General features: G+C 41.3%; 1 protein-coding gene across 1 annotated transcript; it reads right to left on the minus strand.

Moving 5' to 3' along the window:
* Nucleotides 1–318: 318 nt before the first annotated feature.
* On the minus strand, nt 319–2,054 carry LOC149065213 (uncharacterized protein F54H12.2-like). Its single transcript, XM_089254459.1, has 2 exons — nt 1,664–2,054; nt 319–1,520 (listed from the first exon to the last, which is right to left on the minus strand). The coding sequence occupies exons 1-2, from the start codon at nt 2,052–2,054 to the stop codon at nt 319–321; spliced, it is 1,593 nt and encodes a 530-aa protein (XP_089110585.1).
* Between the last annotated feature and the right edge of the window lie 18,217 nt (nt 2,055–20,271).

Genomic DNA, 20,271 nt, shown 5'->3' on the forward strand with positions numbered 1-20,271 from the left:
ATTGTCCACATACGTTTGAAGTCAGAGATTGTAGAGGTGTTTCATTCCACAAAACTTTTGGGAACCTCTTAATAAATGAAGCGATGTCTTTTCCATATACTTCTGGCTTCTGTCCATACGAATCGAAAAACTCCACTATCTTCTTATCTGGTAAATTAACGGCCATCCAGTGTGACCCAGGCTTGGTGTGATCATCGCTGTTGACCACGAAGGAAGCCGGGTAATTAATGTTCTTGGGTATCTTATCGGAGGGAAACACGCCAATGAAATACGGTGATTCTTTCTTTAACACTTTCTCTATCTGGGAGGAATACATATTCAACTGCTGAAATCAAACAATATGTTGCGTGTCTGGTTGATCTCTATCACGTTATCAAACTCCAAGTATACAATGATGGAGATTGGGTTAGGCAATGGTGCTTTAAACTTGGTTTCCAGTCGTAGATTTCCATGTTTTATTAGACTGAAATGACCGCCGTGGCATAAATCGGCTGATAAGTCGTATACGAAGAGCGAATAGCCATTCGGATATTCCTCTCTAGAAATATCAATACCTTCGTCTTTGCAGGCCTTTTCTGTTCCGAGAAACAAACTGTGATAAGCTCGTACGTATTGATTCTGGTCAAACTGTGGTTCCAGGGGCTTGAAGGGTACTGGCTCGCCATCTATATACACTGCTATGTAATTCAAGTCATAGTGCTTGAATTCGAAAGGTGATTTATTGTATGAGCCAGAAAACGCGTCGTTGTCTACTAAACCAACGACAACTCTTTTTGGCAACTGGCCCACTACTATACTATCCTGAATCCAGGACATATTTCCTTGATGAAGTGAGTAGACTTTACATACAATGCGATCTATAGGATACTTTGCTGATGTGTGAGACAATGCTTTGGCATGACCAACGAGCACACCAGGCGAGACTTTCACTTTCCTTATCTGTATAGATACGTGATCTAACATGACTTTGTAATCGGCCTTTGAGGTTGAAGATACAAGGCAGAATTCAGGCTTGCTTCTAATAAGTTTTATCTTTAGGGAAACGAGGTTCAATAATAATCGTCCTTGGCAAAAAATATCTCCATGGATAGATCCAATCATGTCAACCGTCTTACTTTCTTTTATAAATTCAGTCCTCTCGGCTAGTCCTTCATTTCCGTCCTTAGCTTCAGGATCAACGATGTTCATTTTTCCGGCAGTATCCTTATAATAAAGTTCAGTAGTAAGATGACTTGTCTTGCTATCAATACCGTGATTCAAAAGTGTCTCGATTATTGAACGATAAGCGTAAGTATTGTTTGATGACGACACTAGGCGATCATTAAGCGAAACATCAACCTGTGAAAACATAGAGTGTAAAAATAGGTTTACAGGCCCTACTTTGTCTTCTTTGGTCAAAGGCTTTCCATTTCCTTTCACCACTTTGGCCTTGACGTATAACAGGGTTTGTGTAAGATCCAAGTATTCTTCTCCACTGCCAGAAATGTAAAATTCTATGGGACCTCCATCTGATATATTTGCTATAGGGTGAAAAGTCACCCATTTGCCACCTTCTATTACTGTTTGCGTGCCAGGTAAAGAAAATAAATTCAGCTCGGACTTCACGAGTTCGGGGGAATCTTTGAGTCGGTAAGTCGTCACGAATCGAATATGTCACGTGTACTCCGTTTGGGTTTCTTTGCAAAAATGACGCGTTGAGCCTTTCGACGTTTCCTTTTAAGGCCTTCACCAAACATTGCTTTTGTCTTGTTTACTGCTTTTTCGGCGAGAATTTTTCCAGCTTCCTTAAGACGACGCTTGGCAGCAACTTTTACTTTATCTCCTTTGATTACGTCGCCCACAATGTCCGCTCCAGATCTTAGTACTTGTTTGCCAACAGTTTTGGCTCCTTGCTTCAAAAATGGCAAGGCGACTCGGAATAAACTCCCGAATATGTTGCCTAATCCATTTCCTCGCTGAAGCGTAACTCCAGAATAATATGGTAAGCCTCTTCCAGCTTGCTCCAAATAATATTGTTCGAACGATTTTGTACAGCAGTGATAGGGAACCTTCATCTTTACAGTTTCGTATCTCACTTCAAAATGATCTTGAAGTTGTACATTTAACAGTTTTATAGTATTTGTCTAATGCGAAAATGTAATACTGCTATGGCTTTACCTCTATTGAATGGTATGCGTTTACCAGAACTTGATCTTATCTCCATTTCGATGGTTTGAAATACTCGCCGGGAAAGAGGAAAGTAGTGTGGTCGGTCATAGCATGCATTGACTATTTCGTTGTCTCTTCCTTTAACTCTAACTACGCGTAGGAGAGGTGCTTGAACGTCTCCCACCACTTGTGGCTCTATTATATCGGTGTAAATGTACAATACAGGATATTGTAAATGTACAATACGCCTGTTTAGTTGCGTCATCAAAAACTTCCTGGAGAAACTTGCTTTTACCAGGATACATCTGCCTTGCTAAATGTTGTATTTGACTACGATCCCTAGGATTGTTGAATAAAATTAATTAATGGGCGTTCAGGGAAATTTCCCTCATCTCACTTCCTTTATGGAAGAAATTTTGGACTATGAACACCACCGACAGATTTTTATGATGACTTCCCCGTGTGAAAAGATTTGTTAACCGTTTATCGTTTCCTAATTCAGTCATCAAATCGTCAATGATAAACAATGTTCTTTGACCGATGTAGGAGTTGTAATTATCGGGTAACCCCTCAACAAACTGAACTCCTGGAATTTCTTCGTAAAATGACTGGTAGACCCCATAAAACCATACTATTTCGGTAGGGAAAGGTTCTATCATCTGCTCTGCAAGCAACCTTGATACAAACCTAGTTTTCCCGCATGAAGTAGGACCAGAGCATACTGCCGTAAAAGGGTGTTTAAGCTTCAACACGTCCATGTCGAATGACAGTTAATGAAAGCTGCGATCTGCTATATAAGGAAGAAAGAGGAAAGTAGTGTGGTCGGTCATAGTATGCACTGACTATTTCGTTGTCTCTTCCTTTAACTCTAACTACGCGTAGGAGAGGTGCTTGAACGTCTCCCACCACTTGTGGCTCTATTATATCGGTGTAAATGTACAATACAGGATAAAATACATTTGTGTCTGCTACGAAAGGACTCTCTGTGGTTTCTTTAAGAAGGGTAGGCTCAAAACCTAATAGTTCAGCAATACCAGTGTTCAACAGTAATCTTGCCCCATCGTTCAGGATAATTTTTACTTTCTTAGAGCTGTCGTTGTAGTGGAATGTAATGCTGTTCTTGAAGGATTCGATTTCAATACCTTTTATTAGATCGGACACTGTTTCATAATTCCCAGCTGGAATATGTCGTCCTTGAAGTTCGCCATCACCCAAGTCAAATCCTATAAGATTGGAACCTTCCGTCACGTTGTACCAGCAATGAGGGTAAATTATTTCAGATAACTCACATTCCCAATCTCCAGACAAATGAATCGGTTTTGGCAATTGGGTAATGTAGTGAGATATCGTGTTACCTGGGTAGTACGCAGCTGAACTATCGATGGGTAGTGTTAGGAAGAAAGACATTTTTCTAATGAGTAACAATTTAGTGGTTACTGTCTTTTTATATCCTTTTCAACTCTCGGACCCATGCGTTGAATTTATTTGGGTAACCTTTGAATTTCACAAAGTATTCGATTTTGCCTTTAAGTTTCCGCTTTTTCAAGATCTTCTCAACCTGGTAATATTCACTAGGTTTCACTTTTTGCAGCTCGTGCTCGTAGAAAGTTCCTTTAATAGGTTCTCCATCAGCATCACCTATCTTGTAAACAGGGGGATCTCTGCCTATTCGCTGTTTTACGGTAAATATTTCGCGAGTCCAGTTATGTTCATAACCCTTTTCAAAAATCATCTTTGATCGACTTATGCGAACAGTGTCACCGACTGCAAACTTGAATTTTATACTTTTCTCTCCTAGGATGTCTTTGTATAATTCTTGCCATACCTGAGACTGATTTTCCTCTGTCACCATGATAGATTTCATTTTGATACTGCGATGCCACGTGTTATTATAACTCTTGATCAACTGATCCAAAACATCGATGTATCTATGAGTATTTTTGAACGTGAAATACTTGAACATTTTCTGTTTCAACGTTCTGTTGAACCTTTCTACCACTGAAGCTTTCTTCTCGCTATCGCTCGTGAAAAAAATTTACGTTTTTGGATTTAAGGTATCTTTGTACTACCCTGTTTTGAAATTCCGTTCCTTTGTCAGTTTGCAAGTTCTGACAAATTCTGTCTTTGAATATTTTTTTAAATGCTTTAGTTACCTCTTCTCCAGTTTTATCTTTCAAAGGGATAGCCCAAGCGTATTTAGATAGAATGTCAATGCAAGTAAGAATATACTTATAGCCACTATTTTGTTTACTCAATGATTGCATATCAGCTAAATCTGCTTGAAACTGTTCGTTCATGCCACCTACGATAACACGATTCCTGCGAAAATTCTTTCGCGCTGGCTTATGTAATGTATAAGCCTCATTACCGTCTAACCATTTTTTCACTTGTTTCAGAGAAAAATTATAACCTCTTTCTTTCAAGTTCCGATGCAGAGCATTTATTCCTCCAAAACTTCCTGGTTCTGTTGGATCTGTATATTTTTCCATTTCACAGTTTCTACCCAAAGTTTTTCAAACTCTTCAACTTTACGTTTGAATCTAATGGCGTCTTCAACCCAGAATCCGCGCCTGCAATAATTACCAACTTCAACAACGGTTACTGGACCGAATGAAACAAAGACTTAACGCCATCCATAAGTATAATGAAACTTCTGTTGAGTTACAGTCAAATAAATAGTAAAACACTCAAAAAATAAAATACCAACTCAAAAATTTAATTCAATGAATTTAATTCACATACTTGTAACAAATACAAATTAATCAACCAGGCGACGTTTAGCATCGTTAACGAACTCAGTAAACTTAATGGAATTTAAAAACTCACAGCTCACTTCATAGTGCTGCCTAGACAGATACACATCAATAAATTCATATATATCAAAACATTGCACGGCGTTCAAAAATGTCTCAAAAGAATTGTGGTCGTTTGTTTTCTCAATATAGTTTAACGATTTTAAGTCACCTTTTTTAACAATGTACTCACGGAATGCAGCATGGAGGTCGTCTCGCATGACTTTTTTGTTCATCCACTGTTGGCTTCCTCGAGCTGTTGAACCCCACGAAGTCGCCGTAAGACGAGACCAAATCCAATAGATCCAGACGAAAACACTCTATGCTCAGGTTGATGTTATCTTTAAGTTCAACCAACTTATACCATTGGTCTTGGCTGAATTTAATGTAATTTTTGCTCGGCACACCATTGTGTAATCGCTCTTTCACGATAGTGACATTCTTTTCTGTAGGGCCGATCTTTGCGTAAACGTCCTTATGCACAATCACTTTAGATGAAGCTGTAGCATAGTCCAGTTCATAGTTGATCTTGTATGATGACGCCATAACACAGTTGAAAATAGTTTGGTCCACGGCAATACCGACTTTGGTTGGATACCATCTGTTGTTTAACCAGTTGAACTCCCTTACGTGGACCAGGATATATCCATTGAAGACGCAAACTCTCGCCAAGACAGAGTCACCCAGCTGGTAGGAATGATCAGGTTGAGCCATTTGTCTTAGCAGATCTTCTGACATTTTGTCCTGTAAGAAAGAATCGTGTTAGGGGCATCGCAAATGCCGTAACAACACCATTCGGGCTGTTTGAATTTCTCTTCATGCCTTTCGGTCTGTCGAATGCAGCTGCAACATTCCAGAGATTCATACGTATGGTGTTGCAGGGTTTCACCTTTTGTGTACCGTATTTCGACGATATTCTCGTGGCATCTACTAACACTGAAGAGCACGAGGAACATTTGCGCCAAGTATTCAAACGCTTTTCCGAATTTGGAGTTCGCCTCAACGCTGCCAAATATGTTCTGGGGCAACCATCACTTCGATTTTTGAGTCATATGATCTCTGCAACCGGCGTTGCGCCTCTTCCAGAGAAGGTGTCGGTCATCGCAGAATACCCAAAGCCAGACACAATCAAAGAGCTACGATGATTTTTGGCCCTCCTCAATTTTTATCGTCGCTTCGTTCCAAAAGCAGCAGAGACGCAGGCACTCCTGCATAAATTTCTGGAAGGTGCCAAGAGAAACGATAAGAGGAAGATCGTTTGGACCAAAGAAGCCGATGAAGCATTCCTGAAGTCTAAGCGGGATCTGGCAGATGCAACAGCTTTGGCGTTTCCAGTGGCAGGAGCATCCTTGGCTATTGTGGTAGATGCTTCCGATGTTGCCATGGGAGCAACTTTGCAACAACGTGTGTCGGGATCTTGGCAGCCACTTGGGTTCTACTCCAAGAAGTTATCTCCTGCACAAAAGAATTACAGTGCCTATGATCAAGAGCTGTTGGCAGCTTACTCTGCTATCAAATACTTCAGGCATATGGTTGAAGGCCATCCGTTTGTCCTGTACACGGAAGAAAAGCCTCTCATATATGCCTTCAGCCAGACTACTGACAAGTGCTCACCTCGTCAGCTTCGACACCTTGATTTCATGGGTCAGTTTACCACTGACATCCGACACATCAAGGGGGCAGAAAATGTTGTGGCAGGTGCATTGTCTCGGATATCCATATCTATCATGGAGACCGTCCATCCATCTTCCACCGACTTCAAACGAATTGCAGAGGAACAACTCAAAGATGAGGATATTCTGCACCTACTCACCAATCCTTCATCTACTTCCTTGAAGATCCACTCTCTTCCTGTTGATGAATCAAAGCTTCAGCTGTACTGTGACATCTCTACATTCGACCACTGGTTCCATCCTCGATGCGTAGGGACATCTTCACTGCCTTGCATGGACTGTCACATCCTGGAGTGAAGGCCTCTGTGAAACTAGTTCAACAGCGTTTCGTGTGGCCCACACTGAAGGCTGACGTGACCACTTGGGCACGTACATGCATCAACTGTCAGAAGTCTAAAGTGAGTCGACATACAAAGAGCCCACATGGGGAATTTTCACCATCTGATGCCAGGTTTGAACACGTCCACATTGATATCGTAGGCCCTTTGCCTCCATCAGAAGGCTACAAATATTGTTTTACCTGTGTGGATCGCTTCTCTAAATGGCCTGAAGCCTTCCCTATGCCGGATAGCTCTGCTGACACTGTAGCCAAGGTTTTCTATGCTGGATGGGTTGCTCGATTCGGTGCACCTAACAGAATCACCTCAGACCAAGGTGTCCAGTTTGAGTCCTTTTTGTTCAAGGCTCTAGCCACGTTCTTGGGAACCAATCGCCAGAGGACCACATCATACCATCCAGAAGCAAATGGTCAAGTAGAACGATTCCATCGAGACCTTAAGTCTGCTATCAAGACTCATGCAACTAACCGCTGGATAACAGTACTTCCTACGATTTTATTGGGTTTTCGAGCAGCCTGGCAGGAGGACTTGCAAGCTACAACTGCGGAAATGGTGTATGGTGCACCTATACGACTTCCAGTAGCGTTTTTTGTACCTAGTCGTCATCACCCACATCCATCAAGCTTCGTTGATCAGTTTAAGACCACCATGGAAAATTTAATCCCTAGACAGACTGTTCGCCGCGGAAAGAAAACGCGCTGTTTTTGTCAGCAAGGACCTGCTGCCCTGCTCATATGTTTTTCTCCACACGGACAGAGTGAAGAAAGGCCTAGAACCTCCGTACGAGGGATCTTACCAGGTGCTGTCAAGATCGGAAAATGTCTTCCAAATACTAATAAAAGGTCGACCAGTATCTGTAAGCATAGACAGTGTCAAACCGGCTTACATCTGCGGTGATGACCTGCCCTTTGTTGCGAAACAACGGGGTGGGTGGACTGGATACATCGTGTAAGTGAAATACACTAATCACACAAGGAAACGCACGTCCTTCATCATCACACTTTATTTACAGGAGACATTCCACTTAACATGTTGCCAAAGGGAGAACCACAATACTCTTCATGCTTTTGGCATAACCAGCCATTATAAAGGCTTCACTTTTATATCGTAACACTCCTCCTTGCCAAAGCATGACGAAAGAAAAAATAACGTTGATGCGCCTCATCCTCCCTGCCTGAAGCTGGTCCGCCGCTGCCGCTGAACTTCCCAGCCCCCGGCCCATTCTCTTCCTTCTCGTCTTCTTCGGCACCGTTATCGACGTCGGACCCATAGTTCCTCGACCTCCCACCTTGGTGACCATCACCGTGTTTCTTGGACGGCAAAACTTCATCCTCTTCTTTCTCTCCAATACCATTTCTTCGTCCTTTTTTGTCTGCCGGCCTACGGCCTTTCGCTTCGGTAACTTCGATTCGTAATCTGAATCCGAGCCGGTGTCGTCATCACTGTCCTCCTCCTGGTGTTCGGAACCTTCTTGCTCGTCATCTTTAACTTTTGTCATCGTCGCGTAGCGCTCGCGATTTTTCGGACTGCCTTTCACGTCGGCGGTACCATCCTTGTTGGAGTCGTCGTCTTGGTCGCTTTCCTTGGCAGCTGCTTTAGCGGGTCTCTTGCGCCTTTTCCGACTAGAGTTATCGTCGTTATCAGTTGCCTTCTTAGCCGATCTAGCTGCCCGACCACGTTTCCTGGTTACCGGTTTCTCTTCAACGACAGCGTCACTCATTTTGCCAGCTTCCTCAACAGTCACTTGTTCTGCTTCTTCTTTTATAGCTGCTCTCCACATTTCCGCATCAGATGATTCCATCGCTTCTTCGACGGTGGCGGGATCCTCGATCCGAATATCAGCATTAAACTGCGCTTCATTGACAGCTTTGTATGACACTGGATTCCCATAAAAACTAGTACGTCTTCTTTGTCTCTTGCTTCTTCTAACATCTGGAGGGTGATTCGCAGTGGTTGTAGGCTGTTTCGAATTTCCAACCATTCGCTCTGCATGCTTAAAGTTGGGCAATGCATCCCTTAGAGGGGCTCCAGGAGGTGTCACTTGTACTTCTTGGTCATTTAGATTGACTGTTAATTCACTTCCTTTCAGCTGACAATCTGTTTGACTCCTCCTGAATGGAAAAACAGTCTCATCAAACCTCACATTCCTACTGGGGAAAAATATGTCTTCGTCTACGTTCCACAACTTGTATCCCTTGACCCCTTCAGGGTATCCAATGAATACGCATTCTTGTGAGCGCTTCCCTAACTTTCCCTTTACTTGCGTTTTATTGATGTGCGCATACGCTTTGCAACCAAAAATTTTAAGATGACTAGTTTTGACTGGCCTTTTGGTCCAAAGTTCTTCGGGTATATCTCCCTGGATAGCTTCAGATGGGCATTTATTCCGCAAATAACAGGCGGTAACGACGGCATCTGCCCACAAGTTGTCTGGGACCTTCGAGTCTAGAAGAAGACATCTGGTCATGTCGAACAGGGTGTGATTCATTTTCTCGGCTACCCCATTCTGCTCTGGAGTTCTAGGGACCGTGAGCTGCCTCGATATTCCATTCTTGTTCAAAAAATCGTCAAATTCACGACTGATATATTCCCCTCCATTGTCGCTTCGTAGAGTAGCGATTTTAACTCCATGGAAATTTTCAACAGTCCTTTTGAACTCAATAAATTTCTCGAGGACTTGACATTTGGATTTCATAGGCTTCACTACTGCATACCTTGAGTAGTCGTCAACAAAAGTGACAATATACTTTGACCCTCCTTCAGATGTAGGCATGATAGGTCCTGTGACATCACTATGAATGAGCTGAAGTGGCCTCGATGCACGTTTGGTCTCTCCTTTAGGGAAAGGAATTTTTCTAATCTTTCCAAGGATACAAGTAGAGCAAATATTTCCATCTTCCATTGCTTCTGCACAACTGTTGACAGTGTCATCCTGCTTCATGAGCTTCTTCACTGCATTCAAATGAAAATGTCCTAAGCGTCGGTGAATAAGATCCTCATGCCTTGAGATATGCGCTTTATAAGTCCTCACTTCTTCAACCTTATAAAGTCTCCCACTTCTATATGCAGTAAGTATTACTCTATTTCTTTCATTAGGGTCCTTGACGATGGCCTTGCCTCCTTGAAATGAAACAGTCATTCCCATCTCCTCGATTCTTCCTACTGAAAGGAGGTTACCGTCGAGCTCTGGTACGTACAGAACGTCGGCTAGACAGAATGTTTCTTTACCACAGTATTTAACAGGCTTCAAAACAACATCACCTTTTCCAACCACTTCCATTTTCTCGGAATTAGCTATTTCCACTTCGGACTTCACAGTTGTCAAGTTGAGAAACTTATATTTTTGTGAACACATGTGCTCCGTTGCACCACTGTCTAGATACCAATCGCAGCTAGGCTTCTTGTTACCAGCGTTGGCAGTCAGTGTCCGATTCGCGTTCTGCGAAACTATCTCGGCCCGATGGGACGTGTTCTTCGACGGGCAGTTTCTGGCTATGTGTCCCCAAACACCACAGGAAAAACACCGAATTCTTCTCTCATTATTTCTGGAGTATCTCCCTGATTGTACGCGAGTTTTTCCTATATCATCAGTTTTAAGAGCTCTATCGCCCACAGCTACGCGATTCGTTTGCTTATAGTCACGCAGTAACTTCTTCTCTTTCACAATCAGACGCGATTTTACTATTTTTGTGGACAGTTCGTTCTCATCACGCTCTAAGTTCAGTATCAAACCTTCGTACTCTTTGGGTAGACACATTAACATCACAAGAGCGACTTCCCTGTCGGTGAAACCATAACCACAGGACGCTACCTTTCGATGTAAGTCCATCAATCTTCCCAAGTATGCACTTATGCATTCGTCAGGCCTCATCTACACATTAAAAAACTCTCTAAGAAGCTGTAGTGTGTGTAATAATCCGAACTTCGTGTGAATGTCCCTCAAGGATGCCCAATCGTCCCTCGCTCTCGCACAGTCCGCGATATCGTCTAAAAAGTCATCTTCGACCACTAAAAACAGAAACGTGAGGGCCCTTTCATTGGTTTTCCTCTCGTCCTCTCTCAGTTCTGGTCCGTACCCGGGTTCTATGGCATCCCAGCAGTCTTTCTGCACCAGTGCGGCGCGCGTCCGTATACTCCACGCGTTGTAATTGTCCCTATTGAGCTTTGGAATCTTCAATTCCTCCATCTCTATTAGGCTTAGTTCCACGCGTGTAGAATTTTCTTCGATCCTTTGTGAAATTAGATTTAACTTATCTACATCCCACTTACCGATGAAACGTCTATCCAGGAACCTTCGTGCTGATAACGTGTTGCGAAACAACGGGGTGGGTGGACCGGATACATCGTGTAAGTGAAATACACTAATCACACAAGGAAACGCACGTCCTTCATCATCACACTTTATTTACAGGAGACATTCCACTTAACATGTTGCCAAAGGGAGAACCACAATACTCTTCATGCTTTTGGCATAACCAGCCATTATAAAGGCTTCACTTTTATATCGTAACACCCTTTAGTGCCCACAAGCCTTCCAACGATCAACAAGCAACAAAAACTTCCAAGCATCAGCAGGTAACAACAACAACAACTTCCAAGCATCAGCAGGTAACAACAACAACAACTTCCAAGCATCAGCAGGCAACAACTTCAAAAAGTCAACAGACTCCCAGTGACAAGGACCAACCTTTCATGACCACTCGCTCGGGTAGACGGGTCAGGTTCAGGTTGCCCTGCAAGTAGTTCTCTCGCTATCGCTGGCGGGGGACTACCTGTGGGGAATCGGTCAAAGCCGACCACAGAATGAAGGTCGTCAAGGAGACATAGTTAGTTGGTTTTCGAACGCGCGGAGGAATAGCCGCGCCTATTTAGCTCCCAAAATATTTAATTTACTTCCTCAGTTAATAAAAGAACAATCTTCATGTACATTTTTTGTCAATTTAAAATCTTGGTTGTTAACTCAAGAAGATTTAAATTATCTGTTTGATATTGTAATGTAACCTTCTTTTATCTTGCATACGCTGCTAAATGCCAAATTTTTTTGTTTATCAACTCCATTCCTGTTGCCACTTATTTCTTGGTGTTATATGTATATGTGTGTTTTTTTCTTTCTTTTTTTCTCTCGTTATTATTTATGCCGACAGATATGTATCGGATATTGTTTCGTGGGCTCACAAGCTTGCTTAGCCCCTAAATGTTTAGTAACTGTGTTTAAAAATCTTAAATAAAGGAAATTTTAATTTGTTGTCGAGAGAGAAAAGTTTTGATATTCATTTTTTACCTTGAAGTCATGCCGTATACATTTTAAATAAAATATATTTTTTTATAAAAAGATGTCGTCACTCCTTCCTGCTATCCACCACCTATATAAGCTTCTTATCACATTTCAGCGAGAGCCCCATCTGGGTGACTCATCATTCCCCTTTGACCTCTCGTGTCTTCCCTGATGCACCAGACATTTCCCTACACACCGATATGGTTTTTTTTATCCGAAAAAAAGCGAGAAAACTTCATTTTTTTTTTCCTACCTAATTTCTCGATTTGGACCACTGTGCGCTGGTGTCGTTACCAGCTGACGACATGCGTGACGTCACCCCGACAGAACCAATACCTTCTAGAGCAGAAGATATGCCTGCTCTAGAAGGTATTGACAGACCGGGGCTAACGAGAAAGAGGGTTTTTAATTGCATCGCGAGGTCTCTTGTTCGAACCCCACTGGCGTTACAGTGGTGGTCGGCTGAAGTTGGTTTTCTGTAATTCGCAACTTCGAGGAGCGAATGTGAGCCGATCTCCCCGTTAAAAAGTCGCCACACAGAGCAATTGGCCACAGAGCATTGCAATTAATAGTTTTTAATTGCTGTACTGCCCGTTGTATTGAACCCTTCCCAATATTATCTTTTCGATTATTGTCATTAGTATCTGTGAATTCGCTTGCTTCGTACAACCATTTAAAATGAGAAGTATTGGTATTTGCGCTCATGAGGCAACTTCCACTAAGAATATTTTTCTCGGATCCACTTCAGTTGAATTGCGAACATTAGTTAATTTTTATTAGGTTGATTTAAAGCCAACTCCAGGCCGATAATTTCGCACATACAATTATGTTTTCTAAGATCTAATAACTTTTAATAATTATTAATTATTTTCATTTGAATTAGGTGTAGCTTTTGTAGAAGCCTTGGACTTCGTTAATACCAATGCAAGTTTTTTTTTTTTTTTCAAACCGAGCACAACTCAGGTCTATCGCCGTGGGCAATTTACTGCCTAGTGAGTTGTGTGTATCTGGTGTGTAGGAGTTTTCGGTACTGCCATCTATATATGTCGCTGTGGTGGTCGAGTGGTTATAGTGACGGACTCGCGATGCGAGGATCCGGGTTCGAACCCCACAGTGGTGGTCGGCTGAAGTTGGTTTTCTGTGGTTCCCAACTTCAAGGCGCAAATGCGAGCCGATCTCCCCGTTAAAAAGTCTCGCCACAGAGAGCAACAGGCCTACAACGTTACAAATATTCAATCATTACACTTCACTCACAATTTGAAGTATCGATGGCAGCACTGAAATATCATACACAACACTAGCTACACACTCAGACTGTTAGGTGCACTCACTTTGTTCCAGACTCTGCCACAAAACTGGGCTGGAAGAGATCTCGGCAACGGGATAAGTCCGGTGGCAGAGACCCTGGCGTTCATTCATTGCCATCTATATATATATCAAAAGTGAAGTGTAATGATTGAAAATCTGTGGTGACTTTTTAACGGGGAGATCGGCTCACATTCGCTCCTCGAAGTCACGAATTATAGAAAACCAACTTCAACCGACCACCACTTTAGCGCCAGTGGGGTTCGAACAAGGCACCTCGCGATGCGAGTCCGTCTCTAATGATCACCACAGAGGCTACCAATGCAACCGCAATATAAAAACGGTAAGCAAATGTATTTTAAAAAAATCCTCATACAGTGGAACCTTCGCTAACGGGCACTTTTCTTATCCTCTGTTATGTGTAATATGGCTTTAATGTATTTCACTCCCCGTTAGCGGGCAGTAAAATCAAGTAAACTCAAATTTTTTCCCCATAATCCCATTTATTAATTTTTGGTCATAAAACTGAGAATTTATCACATTTCAACTAACATTATATTTAATCGCTAGATCGTGTTGGTGAATATGGTCCAGGATGTGGTAAATTCGAATGGTAATGTTGGTTTTGTTTTTTCATGCGTGTGACGAAAGCCAACATTGGAAGGCTGATAATGTCGGTATGAATGTCTATGACATCTCTCGCGACTACAATATTTATTTTAATTTTTATTACAAAATATATATAGTGTACGTATCATGCACGGGTAAAAACAATGAATTGGTTTAATGAAGAGGAAAAAGGGTATAAATATTTTTTCCCTATTTAATAGGCTTTTCAAATATGGGAATTTGAAAAGTAAATAATTTCAAAATAACAATAACATAATCCAGGTGATTATATAAAAAACATAAGCACCGGGAAAAGTGACAACTGTATAGAAATTTAATAACCACCGGTGTATTCACCCAGGGCCGGATTAAGATATTTCAAGGCCCTAAGCATTTAGATGATTTTGGTGCTGCCCCCCCCCCCCCACATACGTATATTTTACACAATGTTGAATCTATCAATGGAAAAAAAATATATTGAATGAGACTGTATTTTTCAGAAGTAACTAATCTAAGACCAGCAGTGGATCCAGAAATAGGGTGGGGAGTAATCACCCCTGCCAAAATCCGGATAATATGGCAAAACTTGGCCTGTCCCGTAAAATACAGGACAATCCTACAATCTTACACAATTAGTCACCCCTCCTGACTCATCGCTGTAGATCTGTGACTGTGTCTAAGGTGATCTGGCTATTTCTGATCACTCACTTTATATATATATATATTTATTTATTTATATATCTAAAAGCTTTCTCCTACTTTTTTTCTAGTTCAACGTCTTTGACAACGCATCACATATATTTTTACATACTTTAATCGAGGAAATGAACCTTCAATCAAAAAGGGTTTTTTTCCCACATTATTTGCTCTTAGCGCATCTCAACCGGTGCTCCGCGGAGCCCTAAGGGTTCCGTGTGAACTCCCAGGGGCTCCGCGGCCGCTCGAGAAAAACTTTAAAAAAAAGTAAATTTGAAAAGAAAAAATAATTATAAATATTTTTGAATAAAATAAAAATAAGTCCGTAACTCTCTGATGAATTAATAGAAAATAAGCCTACGGGGCTCCGCCATTGAAATTATATACCAGAAAGGGCTCCGCGGATCAAAAAAAGGTTGAGAGCCGCTGCTCTATACTTTTCTTGATTAAAAATTCTTATGAAAAATTTGTTAAAAGATTAATTTTTATCATTATGCAAGATAGAGACATGCATGTCAATTTTACCTTTTTTTTTTTTGTAATTGCCAAAATGCACGTTTTCGAACTTTTCTTTCATTTTTTAGATAGACCATGGATTTACTATATAGGGTGGTCTCTGTTAATTCGCCTTTCATCTCATCAACTATTTGTCGTAGAGGTATGGTTCCAATTTGAAAAATGCTAAAAATGTGTCCAGAAACTACTCTGTTTCTGTTTTGCGAATGAAAATACAGTGTGTCACAAAAATAAAATAAAATTGATTTTACATGGACACCCTGTCCTAAAAAAATCCAATTAGAAAGTTGTTGCAAATACAAAAATCTGCGAAAAGTTGGGAAAGAACATTTAAACTAAAGGACAAGCCTCTTTCCCTGATTTATGCTTTTCTTTCCCAACTTGTCTCCGATCACGACCGAACTTGGGGGTAGGGTGGCAAAAGGTGCGGTTGCACCGGGCCGCATTTTTTTCAAAAGAAACCTTTTCCTTTTTTGGCAGATACTTTGGAAATTTTTGATTAAAATTTAATTTTTTTCCCGTTAAGCTCTTATTGATTGTGAAAGATGGTTTTTAGTTCAAAGCCCCAACAATATCATTTTTAGCGTTATTTAGGTATGGCCGTAGCTTAAGGGCCGTGCAAATATTACGTAAGCAAATTTTTAGCCATTTTTGACCCCCCCCCAAGTAAGCAAAACTCTAACCCCCCCCCCTTGTCAGCAAAATTTCGTCATCACTGCCCCCACCTCCTAACGCATATTGGTGGGATCAGAAACGTACGCGGGAGGGGGGGGCATCAGGGGCTCGTGCATCTCCCCCCCCCCCCTCCCGGACGACAAAAAAATATTTTATAAAAATTAAAATTTCGAAAGAATATACCTTTATATGTTATAATCGGATTCTGTTAATTTCAATGCTATTTGAAGGGTAAGAACTCGGAGAATTTCTCTTTAAAAATTCATTGCGACCCACCCTTTAAGCCATATATGGTAAACCCTTCCGCGAACCAAATGTGGCCCTGAAGTTAATCTGATGATGCTTGCCCCCCCCCCCAAAACTTAACTTTGTAAAAACAAACTAAGCGGCACATTTTCAAATCGCGTAAATGAACAGTGCCAAAATTCTAGAGCATTTAAGTGGCCCGTGGCACATTTTCAGATCACTGAGGTAGGTTCAAAGATCACCTAAGTAACTCGCGACACAGTTACAGAACACTTAAACGACCCGTGGCACATTTAGAGATCCCTTGAGTGACATGTGGCACAATTTTAGATCACTTAAGCGGGGCCCCCAGTGCGGTTCTACGTATCTCTCAAGTTACCCGCGGAACATTCCCAGATTACTTAAGTGATCCGTGGCATAATTAAGAATCACTTGAGTGATGCGTGGCACAGTTCCAGAGCACTTAAGCGCAAACATCAGTGAAGAACAAAAATACCGTTATAAAATCATCAGAATGTAAGTGGAGATAGTGACAAAATCATGTTTGCCCCTTCTCATAAAAATCGTAGTCACTACCCCGGATGAAATTGTCATTAACGATAAATAATATTGATAACAAAATACAGAACAAGAGGAAAAAATTACTACTCACTGTACTTGGTCATGGGTTGAGTGTGAATTTTGGCATGCACCATTCTCATCCGAAATGTGGAACGAGTGGTCAAAGTAAGAGAAAAGGTGAATATAACCCCCTTCCCCTCCCTGGTCCAGGGTGTCAAACCAGCACCAGCTATAGTTAGTATGAACAAAAACTATTTATTCTTATATATAAGCTTCAAACAAATAAGAACACAACGAAACTGCAGCCAAATCGCTGGATCACTTCCCTTGTTATGAAAGAGAGCACAAACTGATGTCGTGGCCTCAGAGGAACGAAAAATTCCAACTTTAGCAAAAACACGAAAGTGAAAGAACGGTCAGTTTTTAGCAATTGACCGTTTTCCTGGAGCTGCTAAATGTTTGCTTGTCATGGGATGTTACATGACCAACACCGATTAGACATTGAGAGCGATTATGTGTTATTACTAGGGGTAGGAATATTGACATTTTCAGTGAACTCATCCACATACAATGATGGTCACTCGTGGGAAATTTCCCTTGCGTTTTTCTTTCAACATTAAACAAAAGAATAATTGGAAGAAAAAAAAAACGCAGGTCAATGTCAATGCCTTTCTCGAGACCTTCTTCCGAGAATGATCATTTAGAGTACCCATTCTGAACAGGAATAAAAATAAAAAATTGCTTCAGGTGAAACAGTAACAAGAAAAATTTTCCAGCTACCTTTCGATTCCGCAGAATCCCAAAAAATCTCTCATGGAACCCAAGGGTTCCGCGGAACACCGGCTGGAAAACCCTGCTGTAGGGGACTTATCAATAGGTAGAATGTTATTCCAGGTGTCCAATAACTATCGAAACGTTCTTTCCGTTTTTGGCGCTCAGAATAAGATGCCATTAAGAATATTTCATACCTTCATAAAGAGTGGTTGATTACGTAAGCATCATCCAAACCCCCCCCCCCCCGTCATCAAAAGTCACCAAATCGGAAACCCCCCCCCCATCGATTCTGACGTAATACTTAAATGACCCCTTATTTCTAAAACAAAAAAGAGTGTATGTTATGCAGGTGGTCACATTCTTTATCCCTTAAAAAAGTCTGGCCTTTCTTTCTGCCGTTAATGAATAACAGGGCTTTATTAACCAAAACAAAACATGCTTAGAGCATCAAACGAAAATGCAAACTAGAAAAGATATGTAGCAATTTTTTTCCCTTAAAAACCTCCCCTCTCGTTGGAGTTACCATCTGGTCTGGAGGTACCAATAGTGCGCACAAGGTGAATGTTTGTAGTTTCATTCGGCGATGCTTCCACTATTGATGTTCCATAGTAGACTGTAGCATGGATAGCTCATGGATAGATGATGACTGCCCCCGAGCGAGGCAACCTCGACTGTCCTCTGGAGTGTTAATTGCATGCCTTTCTGGAAACCGCTGAACTGCCATGTTTCCCTAGGGAGGCTTGAGTTTTCAGTTGTAAACATTACCATCTGAATCATTCTCTCATATATTCCGGAAGACGAATATAGAATGTGGAAATTCTAAAATTGACAATTTTTACTACTGAGCTTCCGGAAAAAAAAGTAAGGCGTTTCTCTCTGATTTTTTTTCTCAATCTAATTATTCACCTAGTACAGTAACAACATTAGAGATATTTTGTTTCACGAACAAGAGCCGGATCTTCAATCCTACGAACTACGCGGCCGCAAAAGGTGCCAACTGAAAAGGGTGACTTTTTTTATCACCAAAACATCATTCGCTTACACTTGAAAAATGTCAAGAACCGACCCTGTTCATGAATAGAGAGTTCATGCATGAAAACATTTAATAGCACAAATTTCCGAACATTTAGTAGGAAGTAGGCTACGTTGCTTATAGCCCCGGTATGTCATTGCCTACTATTAAAAAAAATATATCTGAGGTCAGGGGCGGTCTTAGGGCAGTGCGACCGGTGCAATTGCACCGGGCGCCGAATGAGAAGGGGCGTAGAAACGCGTTAAATATACATTACTAGAAAAATACCTTTAAGATACGTATTTATGAAAAAAAATAACTATAAAATATACATGAAAAATTAGAATTTTTTTTTTTGCAAAAAAAACAAAAAAGTTTGTGTGCATATAATACTACAGTTATTTTGCGAAAAGAAAATAATCGATGAGCAGTGCACCTATATACGTATAGTGCATAGTGATTTTGGTCAGATAAAACTACACACACTCTCTCTCGAGTTCTTTTCGTTTACTCGTGCAGGATATTTTGTTCGGGGGAGGGGAAGCAATTTATTTCTCTGTTGTTGAGCAGTGAAAAATAAAAATGATGGAGGAATCGCCCTCGGTCACCCAATTTTTCTACTAACGAAAGCAAAAGTGTTTTTCTTTGTTGTGGGGAGTATTACAGGAATTGGAGGTGTCTTCTGATGTGGAAAATATTTTGAACCGGAAGGCCTTTCATGCCTCTTTTACCCCGACTTGTATTACTTTTATTAAAAACACAGAATCGAATCGCCAATACAGTACAGTATTTCGAAAAAAAAATTTAAGAAAAAAATGAATGAATTATAAAACCTATAATTAGCTGACGATTTCAAATAGTGATCCTGCACTTGGGCCTGGTTCCTACCTGTCACACGAGGAGAAACAAAATGTGCTCACACGAGAAAACCCATGCACTTCAGCGCGCCCGATCACTAGCCAGTCTCCCAACTCGCCCTACTTTCCTACCAGTTCAACCAGGGGTAGCTTGGTGGCACTGGGTGTGCTCTAGAAGGGCGTCAAATCCGAAGTGAAAGAGCAAAAGAAAATTTGGAAAAATTATTTGTGCTCGCTGTGTGTAGGAGGGGCGCCAAGTCTGAGGTAGACAGTGCGAAAAAAAAGTTAGGGGAAATGATTTCTGCCCCCTCTAGTAGGAGCGCCAAATCCGGCGTAAAGGGGTGAAAGAAATTACAGAAAATTATTTCGCTCGCTTTAGGAGGGTCGTTATATCCGAAGCAGAAACACAAAAGAAAAATTAGGAAAACTTATTTGTGCCCTCTCTAGGAGGGGCGTTAAGTTCGAGGTGAAGGGCGAAAAAATAGGAAAATGATTTCTGCCCGCTCTAGGAGGAGCGCCAAATCCAAGGTAAAAGGCCAAAAGAAATTCGACATGATATGTTATGACATAAAATATCGCTTTTCTTTGAACGCATCAAAACCAAGCGATTGAAACAAAAGTTTTTTTTTTTAATTGGGGAGGTCAGGGGGAACAAAAATAGGTCCCACTCGGGTAGAGATTTTGTCTCGAGCCGTCCCTGAGTGCAACGTATGTGTGTATATATGGAAAATTTTAACAAACCGTACATATACCCAACTGAACATCTTGTCGGAGTTTCATGGATCTTTGTTCCA

This window comes from Pholcus phalangioides, unplaced genomic scaffold (assembly GCF_987345545.1).
Source record: "Pholcus phalangioides strain wild (caught in Gottingen) unplaced genomic scaffold, Ppha-v1.0 ptg000041l_1, whole genome shotgun sequence".
NCBI lineage: Eukaryota > Metazoa > Arthropoda > Arachnida > Araneae > Pholcidae > Pholcus > Pholcus phalangioides.

Bases quoted from the DNA above. Each gene is read 5' to 3' on its own strand.
- LOC149065213 (XM_089254459.1), bottom strand. From the start codon at position 2,054: ATGAAGGTTCCCTATCACTGCTGTACAAAATCGTTCGAACAATATTAT. The intron at 1,521-1,663 runs GTACACGTGACA...TTCACCCTATAG, and splicing joins TGCAAAGAAACCCAAACGGA to CAAATATATCAGATGGAGGT.